We start from the raw sequence: 24,835 nt of genomic DNA on the forward strand, positions 1-24,835 counted from the left end.
TGACAGACACTATCAGTGTTCTCAGTGACTGCCATTGTCTCGTTTAGGGTGCATCCAAGGAGGGAGTCGCACAGTGAGTCAAAAGACCCCTAGGAGGCATCTCTGGGTTTGTCAGACACATCACAACTAATCCAGACAGTTGCCAAGCCATGATGGGATTTGAATCAAGCTTCAAATAGCAGCTGCCACTGCATAACTGGAACAAATAGAAGTCATACAAGCAGAAAATAACAGGAAACAACAAGAGGTGCCTCAGCTCCATAGGTGACAATACTGTAGTTAACGGGCCGGGACAGGTGTGTTACAGATTGTATCTGCTCAGGGATTTTATGTCTGTGTAGCTAACTGCTGTGTGCTACGGGTGCAGTGTTGTGCACCCACCCCACCCCCTCCTTATCCCCTTCTCGCCCCTTCTGGTATCCCAAGCTGAACAGGAGTAATCAGATGAGAGGCGGAGTGGGGAGGCTCACGTGGGGACACAGCGTCTACCAGGGATTAAAAAACAAAAATCTTGATTGAAGTTCCACTAGTCTCACTCTACAAGCGGGTTAAATGGGAGAGAAAGAGACAGACATACAGAGAGAGAGATGGGAAGAGGGAGAAAGGTACAGAGGGAGGTACAGCAGTGAGAAGGAGTGGGAGGAATAAAGAGCGAGAAAGGGAGACAGCGCAGTGCTGGGCGGCAGGGGGAATGAGTGTGAGAGAGAGAGAGAGAGAGAGAGGGGGGAAGACAGGAAGCGTGCCACAGCCACTGAGCCAGAGACGCAGGGAGAGGAAGACAGAGAGGCCATGAGCAGCAGAGAGGGCAACCAGGGGAAGCAGTAAGGATCAGAGCGTGCTAAGACGGAGAGTGAGGGGGGAGGACCAGGAAGAGAAAGAGAGAAAAAACAAAGGGATACAATCAGAAACAGGCTTGGACAGGAAAGGGGAGCGGGTGGGTGGGGGTCTGAGGAGAAATAAGCGGAAGAAAGTTTTCGAGAGAGAGGAAAAGAGCGGGAGAGGGAGAAGTCAATGAGAAAAACATTCCATGTGAATGTCAAGGGCGGGAAGCTGGAGGGACAAAGCTAATTCTTTAAGGAGTCTTCCTCTGTGGCTGCTGGACTGCTTCCGTCATGTTCTCAGACACCAGAGCGCCTGGGGAGCACAGAGGCTTTCAGCACAGCAACCCTCATCTCAACCTCTGGCTCCACAATAGATTCAGGGCCCATCACAGTGACATGGGACTCAATGGGCAGCGCAGGCGGACTGATGCCAACCTTACCTATCCCAACAGAGCCAAAGAGGTAGGCTTTAAATCACAAGAGGTTATCAACAATATACATGGGAAGGAAAGGATGGGTCCCCATTTGAATGGACTGGGATTGGAGGAGCTAGATTTAAGAAGCCAAGTTGGCAGTCCTTCCAGGTGGAGCCAGGTCCCGTCTCCAGAGCCAGGCCTGAGACACAGCGCATCTGTCAGGAAACACTACACAGAACGCTCCTTTGTTTGGAACCACCGCCAGACGTTACCACACCCCTCAGTCAGGAACTACGTTACGGCCCCCGCTCCACCAACACAGTTCAAAGGTCAAGACGGCTGTAAAGTGCCTGTTTGTTTGGAGGACCAGCTTTGGGGTTACCCCAGACAGACCTGTCAGAGAAACCTTCATAAATCCAGCTGGGTGGATTCAACCACAGCCACACAGGGCTTACCCAGACACCAGAGTTTCGGTTCTACCTTGAGTTCCACCCCCAAAAAAGTCAGAAACATCCAGAGAGACTTGACTAAACCAGTAGGTGGACCAGAGACCAGAAGAGACCAGAAATACTTGACTAAACCTGTTGAGGGTTACAATGGACCCAGCTCTCTGCATGAGGTCATATTCTCTACAGAGGTTCCTCAGAGAAATATGGGAGGTCCCACTCTCCGACCCCAGCAGAGCCCCAGTAAGCCCTGTCCCACCCCAGAGGATGTCCAGACCAGGCCCGCCAGCGGCCACCATGGCTCCAGGAGAGGGCCAGGGCTGACTGGGTCGAAGAGGAGCCACCGGAAGGTGGTCCGGGATCAGATCCGGAGAGTGTTGGAGAACCTGGAGGAGGTTCTAGGAGGCCTGAAGGACATCCATCAGGAGATGAAGGAGGTAAAGATGTTTCTGTTTGCCTATAAGTTACAGATAGGGTCTATCTTTGATGGGGGGATTTAAAGCTGTTTCTCATGCAGAGCTGTGGTGTAGTGGTAACACTCCCCAGCACAAATCACATGAACAACGGAGACTGGGGTTCAATCCCCGCATCCCACTCTTCTGATTTCCAAACTGTCTCAATAAGTGTCAAATACTTGGAAAAAAAGTTGTTTTGGGAGGGGATAGTGAGCTATATCCTGGTATTGTCATTTAGCCTTCAAAATATTTCAGGTGCTTTCTTTGATGTTCTTTTGATATTTGTATAAACATATTATCACACTATTTCAGGTCCTGAAGAGACTGCGAAGAGCAGTTGTACAGTGTGCTACTTTTGCACTTCCCAGAAAGAGCATAATACCAGTTCATACGTTTGATACTTTAACATGCATTAAAAAGGCGTCTGAATTGATATACACTGTTATACTGCTTGCAAAGCGTCTCTCCACCACAGTGTGACAGTCTTATCTATGAAACAGCATAGAAGTGAAGATTTCACTGCATTTTTAAAGGGAGGAAGTGGTGTTTGCTGGGTCGTTCCACCCATAGAGAATGATAGAGAAAGCATCCCTATATCGTTTCCATTATGACGTCTGTGAGCGCACGGGCCGAGCCATTGAGGAAATCTCCATTTTAAACTAGAACATTTTCTTCTTCAAATCTATTTTTTTATTTTTTTATTTCACCTTTATTTAACCAGGTAGGCTAGTTGAGAACAAGTTCTCATTTACAACTGTGACCTGGCCAAGATAAAGGACAGCAGTTCAACACAAACAACACAGAGTTACACATGGATAAACAAACATACAGTCAATAATACAGTAGAAAAAGTCTATATACAGTGTGTGCAAATGAGGTAGGATAAGGGAGGTAAGGCAATAAATAGGCCACAATGGCAAAATAATTACAATATACCAATTAAACACTGGAATAGTAGGTGTGCAGAAGATTAATGTAAAAACAGAGATAATGTGGTGCAAAGGAGCAAGATAAATAAATAAATAAATACAGTATGTGTATCGGCCGTCGTCGGTGGAATAAGGTGAGGACCAATGCGCAGCGTGGTACGTATTCACCTTTTTAATAAAGTAAACTGAACAAATCAAATCAAATTTATTTATATAGCCCTTCGTACATCAGCTGATATCTCAAAGTGCTGTACAGAAACCCAGCCTAAAACCCCAAACAGCAAGCAATGCAGGTGTAGAAGCACGGTGGCTAGGAAAAACTCCCTAGAGAATAACAAAGAACACTGAACAACAAAGAAACAACTGGAACAGTTCTGTCTGGTGTAGACACACAAAGACTGAAAACAACCACCCACAAAACACATTCGAAAACAGGCTACCTAAATATGGTTCTCAATCAGGGACAACGATTGACAGCTGCCTCTGATTGAGAACCATACCAGGCCAAACACATAAATAGAAAATCATAGAAAAACTAACAGACAACCCACCCAACTCACGCCCTGACCATACTAAAACAAAAGACAAAACAAAGGAACTAAGGTCAGAACGTGACAGTATGTGGATGAGGTAGTTGGATGGGCTGTTTACAGATGGGCTATGTACAGGGGCCTGTTGCACAAAACTAGGATAAGGGATTAAGCCAGGATATCTTGGTGATCCTGGCTCAATTGATCCGTAATCCGGTTGCACTAAAGATGGATAGGGGGCAGGAGGATATGTTATGGTATAAATTACCATGGAGATCTATTCTGTGGAGCTAGCCTGCTCCAGACCAGGCTAAATTCCAGGATCTATTTAATCTCATCCCTAATGTCAGTCAGCAGTCACCACAAATGGAAACCAATAGTTATTTCACTGCTCACTATACATTGTTATCACATAACTAGACCCACTGTTATTATTTAAACGTTTGTGATCATTAATTTCAATGATTTTGGATAAAAAAATGATTTTTAGATGATGTTGCTATCATTAGATAATTTACAGTTTCCCATAGACTATAAGGCTATATATAAAATGATAGAATATTAGGGCCACAGAGGGGAAAAAAACACAAGTCATAATATTGTAACCAGTTGTTTTAAAGGAGGACAGTTGTTAAAATGACAGATGTGGGGCATTTCGTGAAATTGTACTTCAGTATGGTTTCATAAACAAAGACATGCTGATGTGCCAGAATATTAAGTATCACATTGTCATAAGTATCAAAACTGTAAAAACAATATGTAGCTTTTCTGCAGAAAGAACCAGCCTCATAAATTTATGACTTCATCCTTTTTCTTCAGTGTGGTCCTAGTACTCTGTCATATAAACAAATACACATTCCATATGAATATAAAAACACAATGTGTAACATTATGTTCCTTTATTGAATAAGGACAAAACAAAGCAGGTAAACCATCAGCTCCTTTCGAAACTGAAGTCACAGTGACTCTACAAGATGGAAAGCACAGAATCCAAGCATATTATACAAAATGATACATACACATTCAAAGGTCTGTATATAACACACCCTGCATGTCTGCACACTAAAATAAATGCAGGACAAATCCATACACATCAACTGAACAGACAAATGAATGGATGCAGTAGCCTCCCTGCAGCCTTGTATTACACACAGTATACCGCACAAACATCATAAGAGGCCAAATTCGTCAAAAAACGAACCCAAAAAAACCCAAATTCCTCTGCCACCGCAGGACATATTTAACCAAAATTGAAAGCACACATACTAACTAAAATAATTCAACACATATTGGTCCCTCAGCAGCCGACCACTGTCGTCATCAGGGAAGATTGCCGGATTGTCCCAGTCCATGGCTGGTGGCACTCTGGGGGCCCTCTCCTTCCTCAGGCAGGCCACATTGTGGAGGACAGCACAAGCAACAGTAATATCACATGCCCTAACAGGGCTGACCCTTAATTTGTGAAGGCAGTGAAAGCGTGCCTTCAGGAGGCCAAAGGTCATTTCAACTCTGGCCCTGGTCCTGGCATGGGCATGGTTGTAGGCCTGCTGTGCTTCCTGGGGGTCTGTGAAAGGTGTCAGGAGAAAAGGCTGGCAGCCATACCCCCTGTCTCCCAGCAACACACCAGAGAATTCACCTGTCAACACAAAATCTCATCATTACTACCTCATAAACACAGTGATATTCTTGACACAGCCATGATGGTTATAAATAGGGGTTGTGTGGCTTACCTTGTGATAGGCACTGATAGATTTCAGAGGCCCGAAAGATTCTGGAGTCATGGACTGAGCCAGGCCATTTTGCCACAACATTGCTGATCACACAGTCAGCATTGCAGACCATCTGAAATCATAAGATGAGGAATATTACACCAATCAATGCACATCACTGGCAATGCAGAGTGTTCGTCAATGGACAATATCAAAAAGTTATGTTCACCTGAACATTAATGCTGTGAAAGGATTTCCTATTCACAAAATCAGCCTCATGGGCACCTGAGGGGGCTTTTATCCTTATGTGTGTGCAGTCCACTGCACCAATGACATTGGGGAAACCTGTCACACAAAGTAATGAGTATCCTACTATGTGTTAACAGTTGTCCTGTAATTTGTAGATCCTCTTACCTGCAATCCTATAGAACTCCTCTTTGATGTCACAGAGTCTTCTGTGGCCAGGGAAGGAGATGAAGACATCTGCTAATGCTTTGATAGCCAGACACACACTCCTTATTGTGCGGCAAATTGTGGCCTTGTTCAGCTGTTCTGCATCCCCCACTGAGTACAGGAAGGCTCCACTAGCAAAAAAGCGCAAGGCCACACAAACCATTTGCTCCACACTCAGTGCATGGCTCCGTGCAGTGCGGTGCTTAATCCTGGGACCCAGTAGTCTGCATAGATACCTGATGCCATCTGCAGAAAACCTGTATCTTTCATATAGATGGTCATCAGGGAAGGCCAGTGGGTCCAACCGGTCCCTGAAGACCCTTTCTCGCCTGAAGGCTCTCCTCAGCACAAGTGCTTCTTCATCCACCACATCTCGCACGAATGGGCATGCCATTGTCAGAGCAGAAAGGAACACACAATTTTGGGCCTTCATATAGGCTAGTGGCCACACCTGGTGCTGGGGGGTTGGGCAAAAGAGGGCGATGCCTTATAACGATGACTTGGTTGTACTGATTGCTGGGAAAATAAAAAAAACCTTAGAAAGATGCCACCGTCCTGTGTGCTCACAATAAGAGCTCATATGTCATGGCTCACTTGACTTTACGAGAATATACCTAATTTTTATTTTGAGCTGTGTCATCTTCTTGGAGCTGGGGGAGGAAAGAAAAATAATGATTAATACATTTGTGTTACAGTTAGCATACAGTGTACATTGAAGGCATATCTCACCTCCCTTTTTTTATTTCAAGGTCCAGTTTCCTAATTGTCCTCTTTTTTATTTCGAACTCCAGTGCAAGATTTTCCATCTTTTTCTTCTTGTACTGAATGTCTATGTCTGCCAGTTCTATTTGGCGCCGGAGGTGGTTGCCATACAACTTTCTGATAGCTTGTGAGCTCTGTGAACACAATACAATTAGCGCAGCTGGAATTTGGCAGGATGTGGTGTCCTTTTATTAAGACGCACTATGTTGCCAGGCTGGTTTTCCCACTGTATAGCATCTGGGTCCTGTAAAAGAAATTAGATTTTTTGATTTTGATGAGGACTCCTCACCATTGTAGAGTAAATAGTACTTTCACAGTCTTAACATGATACCTCATGCCTTCTGGAATCCAGAGAGATGGTCTCCTCCTCATCATCGTCTCCATCATGTGCTGTTGCTGCTGCACTGGGGCCTTCACCCTATCACATTTAATCGGATTCATATTGAAGCTAGTAGACAAGACATGCCAGGCCTACAGTATGCCTTTGATGGAGTACTCACTGGATCAGCATCGTCTGGTGCTTGTGCTGGTGGCTCTAACAGGAACACAGTGCTGCCAGACACTGCAAGGCAATAGGTAAACCAAAGTCAGACAGTCCAAATTGATTCAATATGAATGTGGTTGTATCCCATGTAGAGATGGAAGGACATACCTTGAATGAAGCGGGTGGCATCTTGGGAGGAACCTATGCTCGTCTCTTTCCCCCCAGGGATCCCCTCTAAGACGGGCCTGCCTTTATTTAGCTCCAAGGCCATGTCCTCTGCTGGGGTAAGGTCAGCCTTTGGTGACCCACCACCCGTGCCTTGTCTGTGGGTATTCTTTTTCACTGCTAAAACAGTACAGACAATGTGTGAGCAGGCACCTTCTGGGTACAATATATGCTTGTGCTTTGTTAAATATTAGTCAGGGACCATACCATTCTGCAGAATGTTCTTGTATTTGATTTTGACCTGCTGCCATGTCCGTTTTGGCCCGTTCATGTTTAATCTACACACACACACACACACACACACACACACACACACACACACACACACACACACATTTAATGGAGTCACACTGCAAAAAATTACTTGGTATTTTTGTCTTGTTTTCAGTAAAAATATCAAAAAATGTATCATAGCTTTATACAGTGTGATGGAGTTACTTTACACAATTTCACTCATATCTGCAGTGCATTTCAATAAAAAATTTAACCGTTTCATAATTACAGTACAACTGCATTTTTGGAGATGTGAATTAAATATTTGAATTGTAATTGTGATGTTTCAGCGGAGCGGTGAGTGTGTAATTGTGCACTACTTACGCATTCAGGCGGTCTGCAATACTTTGCCACGCTTTTTCTCTTTGCTTTATCACTGTGGCGGTGTTGCCTTTCTTCTTAATTATATCTTTTACCTCCTCGTATGCCTCCATGAGGATTTGTGCTTCCGACGGGGAAAAGTACGCGGCTCTAGTTGCCATGGTAAATCAGTTAATCTGTGATCTGTGGCGGGGTCTATTTGAGTGAGCCGTGAGCGCGCACCTATCCAGGATTGGTTTCACCTGGCTTAATGAATCCGTGTCTGCTCATCCTGGCTTGGTCTTTGTGCAACCAATTAAGCCTGGACGCACATGTTTTGGCTTCATTGAGCTCAGCTGAGTCATTTATCCCGGATGTCTTAATTCTACTTTTGTGCAACAGGCCCCAGGTGCAGTGATCTGTGAGCTGCTTTGATAGCTGGTGCTTAAAGCTAGTGAGGGAGATAGGAGTCTCCAGCTTCAGTGATTTTTGCAGTTCGTTCCAGTCATTGGCAGCAGAGAACTGGAAGGAAAGGCGGCCAAAGGGGGAATTGGCTTTGGGGGTGACCAGAGAGACATACCTGCTGGAGTGCGTGCTATGAGTGGGTGCTGCTATGGTGACCAGTGAGCTGAGATAAGGCGGGGCTTTACCTAGCAGAGACTTGTAGATGACCTGGAGCCAGTGGGTTTGGCGACAAGTATGAAGCGAGGGCCAGCCAACGAGAGCGTACAGGTCGCAGTGGTGGGTAGTATATGGGGCTTTGGTGACAAAACGGATGGCACTGTGATAGACTACATCCAATTTGTTGAGTAGGGTGTTGGAGCCTATTTTATAAATGTCATTGCCGAAGTCGAGGACCGGTAGGATGGTCAGTTTTACGAGGGTATGTTTGGCAGCATGAGTGAAGGATGCTTTGTTGCGGAATAGGAAACCGATTCTAGATTTCATTTTGGATTGGAGATGCTTTTTTGGATTGGAGAGTTTACAGTCTAACTAGACACCTGGGTATTTGTAGTTGTCTACATATTCTAAGTCAGAACCATCCAGAGTAGTGATGCTGGACGGGCGGCCAGGTGCGGGCAGTGTTCGATTGAAGAGCATGCATTTAGATTTACTTGCATTTATTACTTGCAATGAAGCTCGTCTGGAGGTTAGTTAACACAGTGTCCAAAGAAGGGCCAGAAGTACAAAGAATGGTGTCATCTGCGTAGAGGTGGATCAGTGAATCACCAGCAGCAAGAGCAACATCATTGAAGTATACAGAGAATAGAGTCAGCCCGAGAATTGAACCATGTGGCATCCCCATAGAGACTGCCAGAGGTCCGGACAACAGGCCCTCCGATTTGACACACTGAACTCTATCAGAGAAGTAGTTGGTGAACCAGGCGAGGCAATCATTTGAGAAACCAAAGCTGTCGAGTCTGCCAATAAGAATGTGGTGATTGACTGAGTCGAAAGCCTTGGCCAGGTCGATGAATACGGCTGCACAGTAATGTCTCTCATCGATTGCAGTTATGATATCATTTAGGACCTTGAGCATGGTTGAGGTGCACCCCTGACCAGCTCTGAAACCAGATTGCATAGCAGAGAAGGTACGTTGGGATTAAAAAATGGTCAGTGATCTGTTTGTTAACTTGGCTTTTGAAGACCTTAGAAAGGCAGGGTAGGATAGATGTAGGTCTGTAGCAATTTGGGTCTAGAGTGTCTCCCCTTTGAAGAGGGGGATGACCGCGGCAGCTTTCCAATCTTTGGGGATCTCAGACAATACGAAAGAGAGGTTGAACAAGCTAGTAATAGGGGTTGCAACAATTTCGGCGGATAGTTTTAGGAAGAGAGGGTCCAGATTGTCTAGCCCTGCTGATTTGTAGGGGTCCAGATTTTGCAGCTCTTTCAGAACATCAGCTATCTGGATATGGGTGAAGGAGAAATGGGGAGGCTTGGGCAAGTTGCAGTGAGGGGTGCAGGGCTGTTGACCGGGGTAAGGGTAGCCAGGTGGAAAGCATGGCCAGCCGTAGAGAAATGCTTATTGAAATTCTCAATTATCGCGGATTTATCGGTGGTGACAGTGTTTCCAAGCCTCAGTGCAGTGGGCAGTTGGGAGGAGGTGCTCTTGTTCTCCATGGACTTTACAGTGTCCCAGAACTTTTTGGAGTTAGTGCTACAGGATACAAATTTCTGTTTGAAAAAGCTAGCCTTTGCTTTCCTAACTGCCTGTGTATATTGGTTCCTAACTTCCCTGAAAAGTTGCATGTCGCGGGGGCTATTCGATGCTAATGCAGTACGTCACAGGATGTTTTTGTGCTGGTCGAGGGCAGTGAGGTCTGGAGTGAACCAAGGGCTATATCTGTCCTGGTTCTACATTTTCTGAAAGGGGCATGCTTATTTAAGATGGTGAGGAAAGCACTTTTAAAGAATAACCAGGCATCCTGTATTGACGGAATGTCCATATCCTTCTAGGATTCCCAGACCAGGTTGATTAGAAAGGTCTGCTCGTTTAAGTGTTTTAGGGAGCGTTTGACAGTGATGAGGGGTGGTTGTTTGACTGCGGACCCATTACGGACGCAGGCATTGAGGCAGTGATTGCTGAGATCCTGGTTATTCTTCAAAGGTGCTTTCAGCAGAGGTGTATTTGGAGGGCAGGTTGGTTAGGATGATGTTTACAGATTTGGTGTTGCACCTGGTAGATTCATTGATAATTTGTGTGAGATTGAGAGCATCAAGCTTAGATTGTTGGATGGCCGGGGTATTAAGCATGTCCCAGTTTAGGTCACCTAACAGCACGAGCTCTGAAGATAGATGGGGGGCAATCAGTTCGCATATTCTGTCCACGGAACAGCTGGACAAAAGCTATTTGTCACTTGCTTCAAAACAACAGGTTTGGACTAACAGTGAAATGCTTACGGGCCCTTCCCAACAATGCAGAGAGAAAGAAAATAGAGAAATAATAGAAAAGTAAAACATGTAATAATAAAAGTAGTAATAGATACACAATGAGTAACGATAATATACAAGGAACATCAGTACCAAGTCGATGTGCAGGTGTACGAGGTAATTCTATGTTCACCTTTTGTTGCCTTACAGCCTGAAATGAAAACACATAAAATCAGACTTTTTATTTACACACAGTAACCCACAATATCCAAGTGAGAAAAATTAACCCACAATTAAAACAGTAAAATACCATATTTGGATAAGTGAACACCCCTCTGAGTTAATACTTGGTGGAACCACCTTCTGCTTGAATTACAGCCATAAGTATTTTTGAATACGTCTAGACTGTGCAATAGTTTCCCATTCTTCCTTGCAGAATTGTTCAAGCTCAGTCAAATTGCATAGTGACCGCTCTCTTTAAGTCATTCCACAGATTCTCAATGGGATTTAGTTCGGGGCTCTGACTAGGCCACTCAAGGACATTCACCTTCTTGTCCTTCAGCCACTGTACAATTACTTTGGCGGTGTGCTTTGGATCATTGTCATATTGAAACGTGAACCACCTTCCCATTTTTTACTTCCTGGCAGAGGGCTGCATGTTCTCAAAAATCTGTCGGTATTTTGCACTGTCCATTTTCCCTTCTATCCCGACAAATGCTCCCTGCTGAAGAGAAACACCCCCTCAACAGGATGCTGCTGTCACGTGTGCTCCCTCTCCGGCCTCTAGGTCACCAGGCTGCTCGTTATGGAGCACACCTGTCAACATCGTTACGCGCATGACACTCACCTGCACTCCATCACCTCCTTGATTACCTGCCCTTTACATGTCACTCCTTTGGTTCCTTCCCCAGGCGCCATTGTTTCTGTGTCATGTCTGTGCGTTGCCCATGTTTCTTATTTGGTATTATGTTGTGTTCATTTATTAAAACACATACTCCCCGAACTTGCTTCCCGACTCTCAGAGCACATCGTTACCACTGCCACCACCGTGCTTTACTATAGACTTGGTGTTCCTTGGGTGGAACGATGTATTGGGTTTTCGCCAGATATATCGTTTTGCATTCAGGCCAAAAAGTTGAATTTGGTCTCATCTGACCACAGCACCGTTTGCCACTTGGCCTCGGAATCTACAATGTGCGTTTTGGCAAAGCTCAAACCAGACTTGATGTGTATTTTTTTGAGGAGTGTTTTTTTTCTTGCCACCCTCCCATAGAGGCCAGATTTGTGGAGCGCTTGTGGTATTGTGGTCACATGCACACATTGACCAATATTTGCCATAAAGGCCTGAAGCTCCTTCAAAGTCAATCGGATTGAAGCCAATGGGGCTTCTTGGTAGCATCTGACCAGTCTCCTCCTTGCCAGGTCATCCATTTTGGAGGGACGGCCTGATCTATACAGGGTCTGGGTGGTGCCATACGCACCAATGGTCTTAACTGTGCTCCGAGGGATAGACAAAGCATTTGAAAGCTTTTCATATCCATCCCCTGACTTGTGCTTTCCACAACTTGATCTGATAGATCTTTTGAAAGTACCGCCCATAATGGATTCTTTACTATGAAGCAGTGGAGTCCTCTATGAACAACTGCTTTTATTCTGAACTCATCAACGTCACTACAACTGATCACAGATGGAAGCCAATTAGCTTGATTCTAAGGGGGGGTTGACTTATCCAAATAGGGCATTTAACTGTTTTGGGGATAATTTTTTTCAATTGATATTGTGGGTTACTGTGTGTAAATAAAGCTGGAAAAATTATAATTTTATGTATTTTCATTTCAGGCTGTAAGGCAACAAAAGGTGAACATTTTGAAAAGGTGTGGTGACTTTCTATACCCACTGTATAACTAGGAATAAAGTGCTAGATAGTAAACGGTAGGAGCACGGATGTGATGAGTCAAAAAAGTTTGTGCAAAAAGGGTCATGTAGATAGTCCAGGTAGCTATTTGGTTAACTATTTAACTAACTATTTAGCAGTCTTATAGCTTGAGGGTAGAGGCTGTTCAGGGTCCTGTTGGTTCCAGACTTGGTGCATCGGTACCGTTGCCGTGTGATAGCAGAGAGAACAGTCTATGACTTGGGTGGCTGGAGTCTGTGACAATTGTTATGGCTTTCCTCTGACATCGCCTGGTATAGAGGTCCTAGATGACAGGGAGCTCAACAATGATGTACTGGGCTGCCCACACTATCCTCTGTAAAGCCTTGCGGTCGGATGACGAATCAGTTGCCATACCAAGCGGTGATGTAGCTAGGCAAGATGCTCTCAATGGTGCAGCTGTATAACTTTTTGAGGATCTGAGGGCCCATGCCAAATCTTTACAGCCTAAGGGGGAAGAGGCGTTGTTGTGCCCTCTTCACAACCGTGTTGGTGTATTTGGACCATGATAGATCCATAGTGATGTGGATGGGGGCGTACTTAGCCATCCGTTTCCTGTAGTCCACAATCAGCTCCTTTGACTTTCTGACGTTGAGGGAAAGGTTGATGTCCTGGCACGACACTGCCAGGTCTCTGACCTCCTCCCTATAGGCTGTCTCATCGTCGTCAGTGATCAGGCCTACCACCGTTGTGTTGTCAGCAAACTTAATAATGGGGTTGGAGTCATGCGTAGCCATGTGGTCGTGGGTGAACAGGGAGTACAGGAGGGGACTAAGCACGCACCCCTGAGTGGCCCCCGCGTTGAGTGTCAGTGTGGCAGATGGGTTTTTGCCTACCCTCACCGCCTAGGGGAATCCCATCAGGAAGTCCAGGATCCAGTTACAAAGGGAGGTGTTCAGTCCCAGGGTCTTACTCTTAGCGATGAGCTTGTAGGGCATTATGGTGTAAAATGCTGAGCTGTAGTCATTGAACAGCATTCTCACGTAGGTCTTCCTTTTGTTCAAGTGGGAAACGGCAGTGTGGAGTGCCATACAGATTGCATCATCTGTGGATCTGTTGAGGCGGTATGCGAATTGGAGTGGGTCCAGGGTGTCTGGGATGACGGTGTTGATGTGAGCCTTGACCAGCCTTTCAAAGAATTTCATGATTACAGGTGTGAGTGCTAAGGGGTTATAGTCATTTAGACAGGTTCCCTTGGCATTCTTTAGCACAGGGACTATGGTGGTCTGCTTGAAACATGTATTTATTACAGACTGGGTTTGGGAGATGCTGAAAATATCAGTGAAGACACTTGCCAGCTGAGTATGCGTCCTGGTAATCCATTTGGCCCTGCGGCCTTGTGAATGTTAACCTGTTTAAAGTTCTTACATCGGCTACGTAGAGCGTGATCACACAGTCATCCGGGAACAGCTTGTGCTCTTACGCATGGTACAGTGTTGCGTGCCTCTAAGCGAGCATAGAAAGCATTTAACTTGTCTGGTAGGCTCGCGTCACTGGGCAGCTTGCAGCGGAGTTTCCCTTTGTAACCCGTTTGCAACACTGCCACATCCAACGAGCGTCAGAGTGTGGAGTAAAGGTGATCTAGAGTTATTTTGTCTCTAGTTGCACTGGTGACATGCTAGTAGAAATGAGGGAAGACGGATTTCAGTTTTCCTGCATTAAAATCACCGACCACCAGGAGCGCCACCTCTGGATGAACATATTGTTTGCTTATGGCCTTATACAGCTCGTTGAGTGCAGTCTTAGTGCCAGCCTCAGTTTGTGGTGGTAAATAAACAGCTACGTAAAATATGGTAAATATTTGGTAAATAGTATGGTATACAGCTTATCATGAGGTGTTCTAACTCAGGCAAGCAGAACCTTGAAACCTAATATTAGAGATTGAGCACCAACTACTAACTAACAAAGAGACACACCACCACCCTTGAGTTTACCTTACACTACCGTTCTGTCCTGTCGATACATAGAAAACCAGAGAATATTATCCATGTCCTTGTTCAGCCAAGTTTCCGAGAAACATAGGATATTACAGTTCTTCAGGTTCCGTTGATAAGATAGTCTCGAACGGAGCTTGTCCAGTACCTTCTCCAGTGATTATACATTCGCCAATAGAACAGAGGGTAGAGGTGGATTATTTACTTGTCCGTAGTTTCATCAGGGTACCCCGCAAATCAGCCTCTATATTGTCGTCTCTTTCTCTTCCGAGTGTCGGGATTACGGCCTGGTCCTGGGTGAGCAGTATGCCCTCTGCCGCCAACTCATTGAAGTAGAAATCGTATAAGTTATTTTCGGTCATAGGAAATGATGGCGGGAACATAATGTATAAAAAAGTTCCGATCAGCGCAAAAAAACATACAAAATAGCAGAGTTGGTCAGGAGCCCGTAAAACTTCCTTTATACATTCCAACACCATTCTCTTTTGTTGGCAAACAAACTGAAAGGAATACATTCTGCCACTTGTAGTGTGTTGTTTGAACAGGTATAAAGCCAATATTGCCGATTTACTGCCACCTGCCGTTATGGAATTTCTTCTCACGAGTATATTCATTGGCTGACCCCTCCTGATGACCCGGGTGGAATCATATGATCCTTCCTTAACCCATTGGACGTCCCACCCACTTGACTACTTCAAAATGGTGAAAGTCCTCAATCGTGCTGCCCATGCTAATACAGGCTTTTGGCTAGTAGAGGCCTCTATCATTCTCTATGGTTCCATCAAATGAGAAAACCTTCTGGGTAGTGTAACTTCGTCCATTTTCCCCCCATCTCATTTTAACATTCTGTTATAAAGAGCACATGTTAAACTTAATGAAAAACAAGTTTCCCATCTCAAGAAGTTAATTAAATACAAAAATTAAGTTCCAAATAAAGTTACAGGGTTGACGATTTCCTCTTAAATTAGTCATAAATCCCTATGGAAGCTTGCTGTGTGCAACAGGGAGGGGTAATTGAATGCAAACTTTACAAAATGAAATTGTTGAAACATTTCTAGCCTGTCTATCTATTGGTAACAGGGTTAATGTGTTATGCTTGACCCGCTCAGTTTCCCATCATCAAAACACCAAACAATGGCCACAAAGAGTAGAACCAGCTCACTGCTTTTACACTATGATTTGACTATTAAATGTCCAATGTTTATTTTGAAATAAATATTAAAGCAAAAGTTCAGTTCACGTAACAGGGAGTTTTTTGTATTTTATTTTATTAATCACTAATCACATGAAATAAATAATCATCTTCAGAAATGACCTTGTCAAATCAACAAAATAACTATGGCTTTACAATGATGGTGAAAATGTTTTAGGGTTCAGTGGGTTAAAATCTTCTTAGAAGGGGTGAACAGAGGGACATGTTAAAATACTGGATTTGGGCACTTTAGCAAGACTTAATTCATTTAAAAAAAATCTGATGTATTAAATTGACCATGTGGTCTATATTAAAGGACACCATTTCTATTGGTGCACAATTTCTGCTTAAAATATCAAAGGTATGCAGACAGGTGATCTTTTCGTGGAATGACCCTGCTATGCTCCATTTACCTAATGTATGCAATGTTTTAAAGTGATGCTCAGCAGCGGTACCCTCTCCTCTCCAATCCTTCCACCACCAGATGCTGACAGAGGAGCAGCTGGAACCATGCTTTTAATCCATTTATGGAAACGCCTGAGCCCTGGCTCATATTCTCATCCCATAAAAGTGACATGTAAATCGGCCCCTCTCACGTTATCTTGTTGCATTGCAGTACTGTATATGGCACTCCTGCCATGCCAGGGGGAAAGTTCCGCATAAGTGCAGTCCGAGAGCAAGGGTATTCCACAGGGGTATTGCAAATGATAGTAGAACGTAAAATAAATGTATGGAGTAACATCCAGCGATGCTGTTCTTATAGTGTGGTGCAAGGAAAATCTCTTACTGGACCAGGTGGTCAGGGACCTGAAGGAAGAGTAGTTAAGTGAGAAAAACAATTTGCCTAGCAACAGTACGACCACACACAGCAAAGGCTGAGGCAGATCAAACATTTTCTCCATCTCATTTTCTCGCATCTCTCCAGCCCCATCTCTGACGTGTATCTTAATCTCTTTCACAGGTGGTGCAGCAGATTGAGCTGCTGACCTCGTCCATTGACCTGAGTGAAGGGGAAGCCAGCCCCAGCCTGCCCAGCGACAGTAGCTCCACCTCCAGTGGAGTCACGATGGGCAGTAGCCATCAGAGGCCCAGAGGCCCAGGGGGTGAGGAGGCCAGGCAGGGGGACGCAGCTCTGTCCTCCCTCATCAGGACTAACTCACCCCAGCGTCACAACCCTGCCTCCAGCCCGGTCCGCCTTCCCCACCAACTTGCTCCCAGGCCTCACAGGAGTAACCCTGTTCGACCTCCCACCTCTGGTCTGTCCCCCATCAGTACCAACCCACCTCACCTCACCCTCACCCATGATCCCTCAGTCAAGAGCAAGAGTTTACATTACCCCCTCAACCATGCCTCTAACTCTGCTCTCTTTCATATCCTTGGACTTCCCCCCCATGAAATAAGTTCCCCTCCTCACCCCTCTGCTCTCGGTCCTTCTGTCACCTTAGAAACCCAAACAGGGTCACCCATGAGGTCACCTCTCCCTGTCAGCCCACCCAGAGCCCGTAAGACCCAGACCATGCTGGAGGGAGTGAGGACAACATCTGCTAGATCGCTGGGGCTAACGCAGGGCCAGACAGTCCCACACGGCCCAGGGAGAGTTCCAGGGCCCAAGGGCCGCAAGCCGCCTCCTTACCCGCACGATGGGCACTTTGATCGGGGGGCAAGTAAAGGCAAGGACCCCAAGAAGGCTCCCCCGTATCCTGTGAAGAGAAGACTGCTCTCGACCACGGTGTGAGAGGGAGGTGGTTGGATTAATGGAGCAACTACCACAGAGCTGAGGGAGCAGAGGGTGATTTAAGGCTCGCCAACTTGAGCAGAGCCCACGTTTCCAAGGTGATGAGAGGTGTCTCGGGGTAGGTATATGTCAGCAGAGTTCTGCTGCATTTGTCCTGACACCCTTTCCACCTTTCTGGCTTGGCTCTGACCAAGGATAAGAGACAGGATAAGAGACAGCAACACCTGGCTCGGCGCACTTGTAACTACTAGGGCCCGATGCAGATGCCCACTTAGCAGAATGATGACACAACCAAATAGGAAGTGAGAGCATCTCTTTGGCGTACCATGTCTCTTGGCTGACTTGGTCACCCAGTGCTTGGAAGTGTGTCTGGGGGAGATAGGGGAGAGGGGGACAGAGACAGTGGGGCAGCTGGCCATTAGTCCTACCCTTCAAAGGGCCCTTGGTGGTGATTCCTAACCTAACCCTCCTCATCCACAAGCTCCATCTGTTCCCTATAAATGTCAATCAGGAAATACAGAGGAAGAGAGAGAGAGAGATGGGGGAACGCAGTCCAAACTGGCCGAGAGCATTCAAAAGAGAGAAATGATGACGCACTCATCGGGTCGTATCATGGTGCCCATAGTTCAGAATCAATCTGCCTGTATCACAGTGGTTGTAACGTGCATGTTGTAGATAATTTGTATTTTTAGTTAATTTGATGCCATCTTGTGGACTTGACATGTACTTCAGCAGATACATTTGTACTGGAAATTTAGGGATTTTAGGAATACCTTCCAATACATTTTTTTAGACAAAGTTGGCTATGTTTTCTGATGGGAAGTTAAAGTCAACAGTTATAGTAGTAACAGATGGCCAATAGAGACGACCTGTTCATAAACTGAACAAAAATATAAATGCAACATGCAACAATTTCAAAGATTTTACTTATATTTTCCTCATATAAGGAATTCAGTCGATTGAAATGAATTCATTAGGCCCTCATCTATGGATTTCACATTACTGGGAATACAGATATGCATCTGTTGGTCACAGATACACAACATGAACAAAAGTATGTGGACACCTGTTCGTCGAACGTGTCATTCCAAAATCATGGGCATTAATATGAAGTTGGTCCCCCCTTTGCTGCTACAACAGCCTCCACTCTTATGGGAAGGCTTTCCACTAGATGTTGGAACATTGCTGCGGGGGCTTGCTTCCATTCAGCCACAAGAGCATTAGTGAGGTCGGGCACTTATGTTGGGCGATTAGGCCTGGCTCGCAGTCGGCGTTCCAATTCATCCCAAAGGTGTTCGATGGGGTTGTGGTCAGGGCTCTGTGCAGGCCAGTTAAGTTCTTCCACACCGATATTGACAAACCATTTCTGTATTGACCTCGCTTTGTGCATGGGGGTAGTGTCATGCTGAAACAGGAAAGGGCCTTTCCCCAAGTTCCCAGTTGTCTTGAACTCATTGAAGTCAGATTTCCCAGTCGAAGTTAAGTTGTTTTGAGCGCAGCACAAATCATGCTTCATTGACAGCATGGCCAATGTTGAATGTTTATAATTTTAATCTTGGATAAGAGACCCTGAAACTCAGACTTGGAACCACACAGTCACTCCACTGAATAGCAGGCTAGTGATTGCTTTGCAATGCTTGCAGTTAGCTACTGATTCCTTCCAAACCACTCATTGTTGAATTTGCAACTTCCGATTTGTTGTGTAATGTTGATGTCCAATGGTTGATGGTTGATGAGCACCGATATGTTTTATCTATACATTCTCTTCATTATTTCCCTTCATATGACAAGGATTAAAAAAAGATTTGCCAGTAGATTGTCAACTTGATTCAGGATGATGACTGCGAGCTAAGATTTTGAAAGTATGTTGACATGATCAGTCCAATCAAAGGTACTGTAGATATAACATGATTTGACATAATTTTATCTGTGGCCAATGACCTTGAGCCTTCTTGGATGGGCTCTTCTAATGTAACTCTATGGCAGCACACAAGGGGCTTGAATTGTTGAGCTCTACCCTTAGACTTGGTGGTGACGTAGTGTCCCCATGAGTGACAGAACACTGAGCCAATCACGGCGCAACTAGAGAACATTACCAACCCCTACGCTACGTAAACTCAGCTAAAAAAGAAACGTCCTCTCACTGTCAACTGTGTTCATTTTTAGCAAACTTAACAAGATTCAACAACTGAGACATAAACTGAACAAGTTCCACAGACATGTGACTAACAGAAATGGAATAATGTGTCCCTGAACAAAGGGGCGGGGGGGGGGGGTTCAAAATCAAAAGTAACAGTCAGTATCTGGTGTGGCCACGAGCTGCATTAAGTACTGCACTACATCTCCTTCTCATGGACTGCACCAGATTTGCCAGTTCTTGCTGTGAGATGTTACCCCACTCTTCCACCAAGGCACCTGCAAGTTCCCGGACATTTCCTGGGGCAATGGCTCTAGCCCTCACCCTCTGATCCAACAGGTCCCAGACGTGCTCAATGGGATTGAGATTAGGGCTCTTCGCTGGCCATGGCAGAATACTGACATTCCTGACTCACGCACAGAATGAGCAGTATGGCTGGTGGCATTGTCATGCTGGAGGGTCTTTTCAGGATGAGCCTGCAAGGGTACCACATGAGGGCGGAGGATGTCTTCCCTGTAATGCACAGCGTTGAGATTGCCTGCAATGACAACAAGCTCAGTCCAATGATGCTGTGACGCACCGCCCCAGACCATGACGGAACCTCCACCTCCAAATCGATCCCGCTCCAGAGTACAGGCCTCGGTGTAACGCTCATTCCTTCAACGATAAACGCGAATCAAACCAACACTCCTGGTGAGACAAAACTGCGACTAGTCAGTGAAGAGCACTTTTTGCCAGTCCTGTCTGGTCCAGCGACAGTGGGTTTGTGCCCATAGGCGACGTTGTTGCCAGTGATGTCTGGTGAGGACCTGCCTTACAACAGGCCTACAAGCCCTCAGTCCAGCCTCTCTCAGCCTATTGCGGACAGTCTGAGCACTGATGGAGGGATTGTGGTGTAATTCCTGGTGTAACTCGGGCAGTTGTGGTTGCCATCCTGGACTTGTCCCGCAGGCGTGATGTTTGGATGTACCGATCCTGTGCAGGTGTTGTAACACGTGGTCTGCCACTGCGAGGATGATCAGCTGTCTGTCCTGTCTCCCTGTGTGCTGTCTTAGGCGTCTCACAGTAAGGACATTGCAATTTATTGCCCTGGCCACATCTGCAGACCTCATGCCTCCTTGTAGCATGCCTAAGGCAGGTTCATACACCCTGGGCATCTTTCTTTGGTGTTTTTAAGTTTTCATAGCTGTGACCTTAATTGCCTACCGTCTGTAAGCTGTTAGTGTCTTAACGACCATTCCACAGGTGCATGTCCATTAATTGTTTATGGTTCATTGAACAAGCATGGGAAACAGTGTTTAAACTCTTTACAATGAAGATCTGTGAAGTTATTTGGATTTTTACAAATTATCTTTGAAAGACAGGATCCTGAAAAGGGGAGTTTGTTTTCCGCTGAATGCCCCACCACCACAGAAAGCACTGAGCTTGGCTGAAACACCTGCATTTTGGAGCTGCCTTACTCAAGAAAGCAAAAAAAGAGACCATGTTTGTATTCGGCTTTATTAACTCAACGATTTTATCATTCTTTTTTTTACATTGTTTGCAAACGGTCCAAAAACATTATGCACATCGAATTTCGTCTTTGTGTTATAGCTACATTTTCATATGGAACGTAATAATGTTGGAATCTGCTGGACTGAAAATGTGTGTCCTAATAATATAAAAAAAGAGCATGAGATCAGCACACAGAACTCTGACAGTAATCCAAGCTGAAAACCATCAAACCTGAGCATGGACAGCACTGTGAAATCTTGAGAACACACATTTCACATTCCCAGACAATATGTCTTTTATTGGACCATCAGTTGCACATTGTGATTTAGAAATCCAAGGAGTAGAAAAATATATATTAAAAAAACAAGTGCCCGGTGGTATTTCCTTTTGGGAGCCAAGGGACTCCACTATCAACGCTGAGTGAGGGCCTCCTCTAGACGGACAGGGATGAACCTGGTATGTGCTGGCAAGCTAACTATCCTCTACATCAAGGCAATATGTCTCTAATCCTGGTAGGCCAAATAAGCATCTGTTCTAAAGCTCCACCTAGCTTCATTAAGACTGTTGGTAGGAGTGAGAGAGGAGGGAGATAAACTAAATCAACTGCATTGAATGATGATTGGTTGGTTGAATCAGGTGCTCTATCTAGATCAAAAGAACATATAAACTGGGGCTCCATGCTCTACATTATCTGTACTAACCATTCACTTGCTTAGAGAATAAGCAGATTGGAAAAATGTATATATCTTAACGTGCGCACGATGAAGACAAATGATTACTCACATTTCCCTGGCTTAGCATAAGACCAATAAATCCTCTGAACCTATATCTCTCTACACCCGTTAAGATCAGACATCCCAATATGCATTCTCATACAGTATGGAACATAATGAATTTTCCATGTAAAGCCATAATACTCCAAATAAAAAACAATAGATTTATTCAACAGCATATTTGTAGACCACCAAGGTCTAAGGCTGTCACTCATTACTGTATCGTCCTTCGTGCTTGAATATCGTCCTTCAATTGCCACTGTTGTCGACATTAGAGCACAATAGCCTGCCTTGAGAGCACGCCTGGATGTCACCATTTGATTATATTACAACAGTCATTCGGATTTCCAGCCAATCAAAGCTCATCGCGTCGTGTCCGGCCAATAATAGTCAGTTTGGAGAGCTCAGCGCGGAACTTCCCATCTTTGTGGGTTACTGGAAGGGTGATGGGAGAGGAAAGGAGTTACTACAACATCATAACACAAGTACAACATTCAATGAAAAAACAACATTCAGTAGTAGACAGTGGCATACCATAGATTCATCATCAATGCTATCTACTTTTGTCGCAAACACTTCATTCCAGACAAATAGGTAAAAAACAAGAATAGTTTTGATCTGTTGTGACAGACATATGGGAATGGAGCTCAGTAGTAAGCAGACTAGTCATCTCACCTGTAGAATCCCCCACAGTGAATTCATCTTCCTTCAAAGTCACATCCCTCTGTCCTCCCGCCACAGTCTGGGACTGTGGAGACGATGACGGGGAGAGATGGGAGCAGGGGATTGACGAGAAAAGGGATAACAAACAAGGGGATGAAAGTGTGAATGGAAAAGAGAGAAACTCATCACGACAGAGGCAAGGAGAGTTATAGTGGAGTGACAAGGTCGAGGAGATGTTCTGCTTCTCAGGAGTGCTGGTTATTTTTATCCCAATGTTTAGTGAGTGTTGTTTTTTTCTCTGTCTTTTCACAGGGGACAGTGCCGTCAGGAGGAGAGGTTGAACGGTTCTGTTCTGACGACAGCGTCTGTCTGAGGCTTTGTCCTTGCGAGGGAGGATGGTCAAGAGGCCTGTGGGAGAGCAGTGTATGTGCGGCGATGTACAAAGCCTCCTCGCCTGACAGACTCCTCAGAACAGTGTTTCCCTGTATGGTGTTTTGGTAAACACTGGTGGGTTGCCATTGATTTCTGTGAAGATGTGGCAATAAACTGCATCATGACTACAAACATCAGTCTAGTTTACATAGTAGATCAGAGGGAGATATAAAAAAACTTATGGTGGGACAGACACAGCACAGACCGGTTTAGGAACCACTGCCTTAGAACTGTGTGCAACTTACATGTGATGTGACACTAGTCTGAGAGTTGTTTGTACTCTCAACACAGCAGCATTCACTTGGGAGAAGAATACATGGTTAGATCTGAATGCAACATGGGTAACAATGTACTCTCTGACTGCAATATAATGTTCTCTCAAATACCTACAGTAGCAGTCAAAAGTTTGGACACACCTACTCATTCAAGGTTTTTCTTTATTTTGACTATTTTGTACATTCTATAATAATAGTAAAGACATCACAACTATGAAATAACACATATGGAATCATGTAGTAACCAAAACAGTGTTAAACAAATAAAAATATATTTGAGATTTGAGATTCTTCAAAGTAGCCACCCTTTGCCTTGACAGCTTTTGTGCACTCTTGGCATTCTCTCAACCAGCTTCATGAGGTAGTCAACTGGAATGCATTTCAATTAACATGTGTGCCTTGTTAAGTTAATTTGTGGAATTTCTTTCCTTCTTACTGCTAAATAGTTGTGTTGTGACAAGGTAGGGGTGGTATACAGAACAGCCCTATTTGGTAAAAGACCAAGTTAATATTATGGCAAGAACATCTCAAATAAGCAAAGACAAAAGACAGTCCATCATTACTTTAAGACATGAAGGTCAGTCAATTCGGAAAATTTCAATAATTTAGAAAGTTTCTTCAAATGCAGTTGCAAAAACCATCAAGCGCTATGATGAAACTGGCTCTCATGAGGACCGCCACAGGAAAGTAAGACCCAGGGTTACCTCTGCTGCAGAGCATAAGTTCATCAGAGTTACCAGCCTCAGAAATTGCAGCTCAAATAAATGCTTCAGAGTTCATATAACAGAAACATCTCTGCATCAACTGTTCAGAGGAGACTGCGTGAATCAGATCTTAATGGTCAAATTGCTGCAAAGAAACCACTACTAAAGGACACCAATAAGAAGAAGACTTGCTTGGGCCAAGAAACATGAGCAATGGACATTAGACTGGTGGAAATCTCTCTTTTGGTCTGATGAGTCCAAATTTGAGATTTTTGGTTCCAACCGCTGTATCTTTGTGAGACGCAGAGTAGGTGAACGGATGATCACCGCATGTGTGGTTCCCACCGTGAAGCATGGAGGAGGTCTGATGGTGTGAGAGTGCTTTGCTGGTGACACTGTCTGTGATATACAGTGTGGCAAAAAAGTATTTAGTCAGCCACCAATTGTGCAAGTTCTCCCACTTAAAAAGATGAGAGAGGCCTGTAATTTTCATCGTAGGTACACTTCAACTATGACAGACAAAATGAGAAGAAAAAAATCCAGAAAATCACATTGTAGGATTTTTTATGAATTTATTTGCAAATTATGGTGGAAAATAAATATTTGGTCAATAACAAAAGTTTCTCAATACTTTGTTATATACCCTTTGTTGGCAATGACAGAGGTAAAACATTTTCTGTAAGTCTTCACAAGGTTTTCACACACTGTTGCTGGTATTTTGGCCCATTCCTCCATGCAGATCTCCTTTAGAGCAGTGATGTTTTGGGGCTGTTGCTGGGCAACACGGACTTTCAACTCCCTCCAAAGATTTTCTATGGGGTTGAGATCTGGAGACTGGCTAGGCCACTCCAGGACCTTCAAATGCTTCTTATGAAGCCACTCCTTCGTT

At 44.7% G+C, this 24,835-nt stretch overlaps 2 protein-coding genes across 2 annotated transcripts in view; one reads left to right on the forward strand and one right to left on the reverse strand.

The window, feature by feature from the left end:
* On the forward strand, positions 1 to 23,443 carry LOC109889170 (uncharacterized). The gene is made up of 3 exons (XM_020480392.2): positions 1 to 2,120; positions 16,695 to 17,586; positions 22,848 to 23,443. Exons 1-2 carry the CDS (start codon positions 1,113 to 1,115, stop codon positions 17,466 to 17,468), a joined length of 1,782 nt encoding a protein of 593 aa, XP_020335981.1. The 5' UTR covers positions 1 to 1,112; the 3' UTR covers positions 17,469 to 17,586; positions 22,848 to 23,443.
* Positions 21,088 to 24,835, reverse strand: part of LOC109889171 (myeloid-derived growth factor-like) — a 9,290-nt gene continuing 5,542 nt past the window's right edge. Inside the window, exons 5-6 of the mRNA XM_020480393.2 lie at positions 22,548 to 22,620; positions 21,088 to 22,307 (exon numbers count right to left, since the gene is read on the reverse strand). Coding sequence (XP_020335982.1) covers positions 22,228 to 22,307; positions 22,548 to 22,620 — 153 coding nt within the window. The 3' untranslated portion in view covers positions 21,088 to 22,227. The remainder of the gene's footprint in view (positions 22,308 to 22,547; positions 22,621 to 24,835) is intronic.

This window comes from Oncorhynchus kisutch, linkage group LG4, assembly GCF_002021735.2.
Source record: "Oncorhynchus kisutch isolate 150728-3 linkage group LG4, Okis_V2, whole genome shotgun sequence".
NCBI classification, from domain to species: domain Eukaryota; kingdom Metazoa; phylum Chordata; class Actinopteri; order Salmoniformes; family Salmonidae; genus Oncorhynchus; species Oncorhynchus kisutch.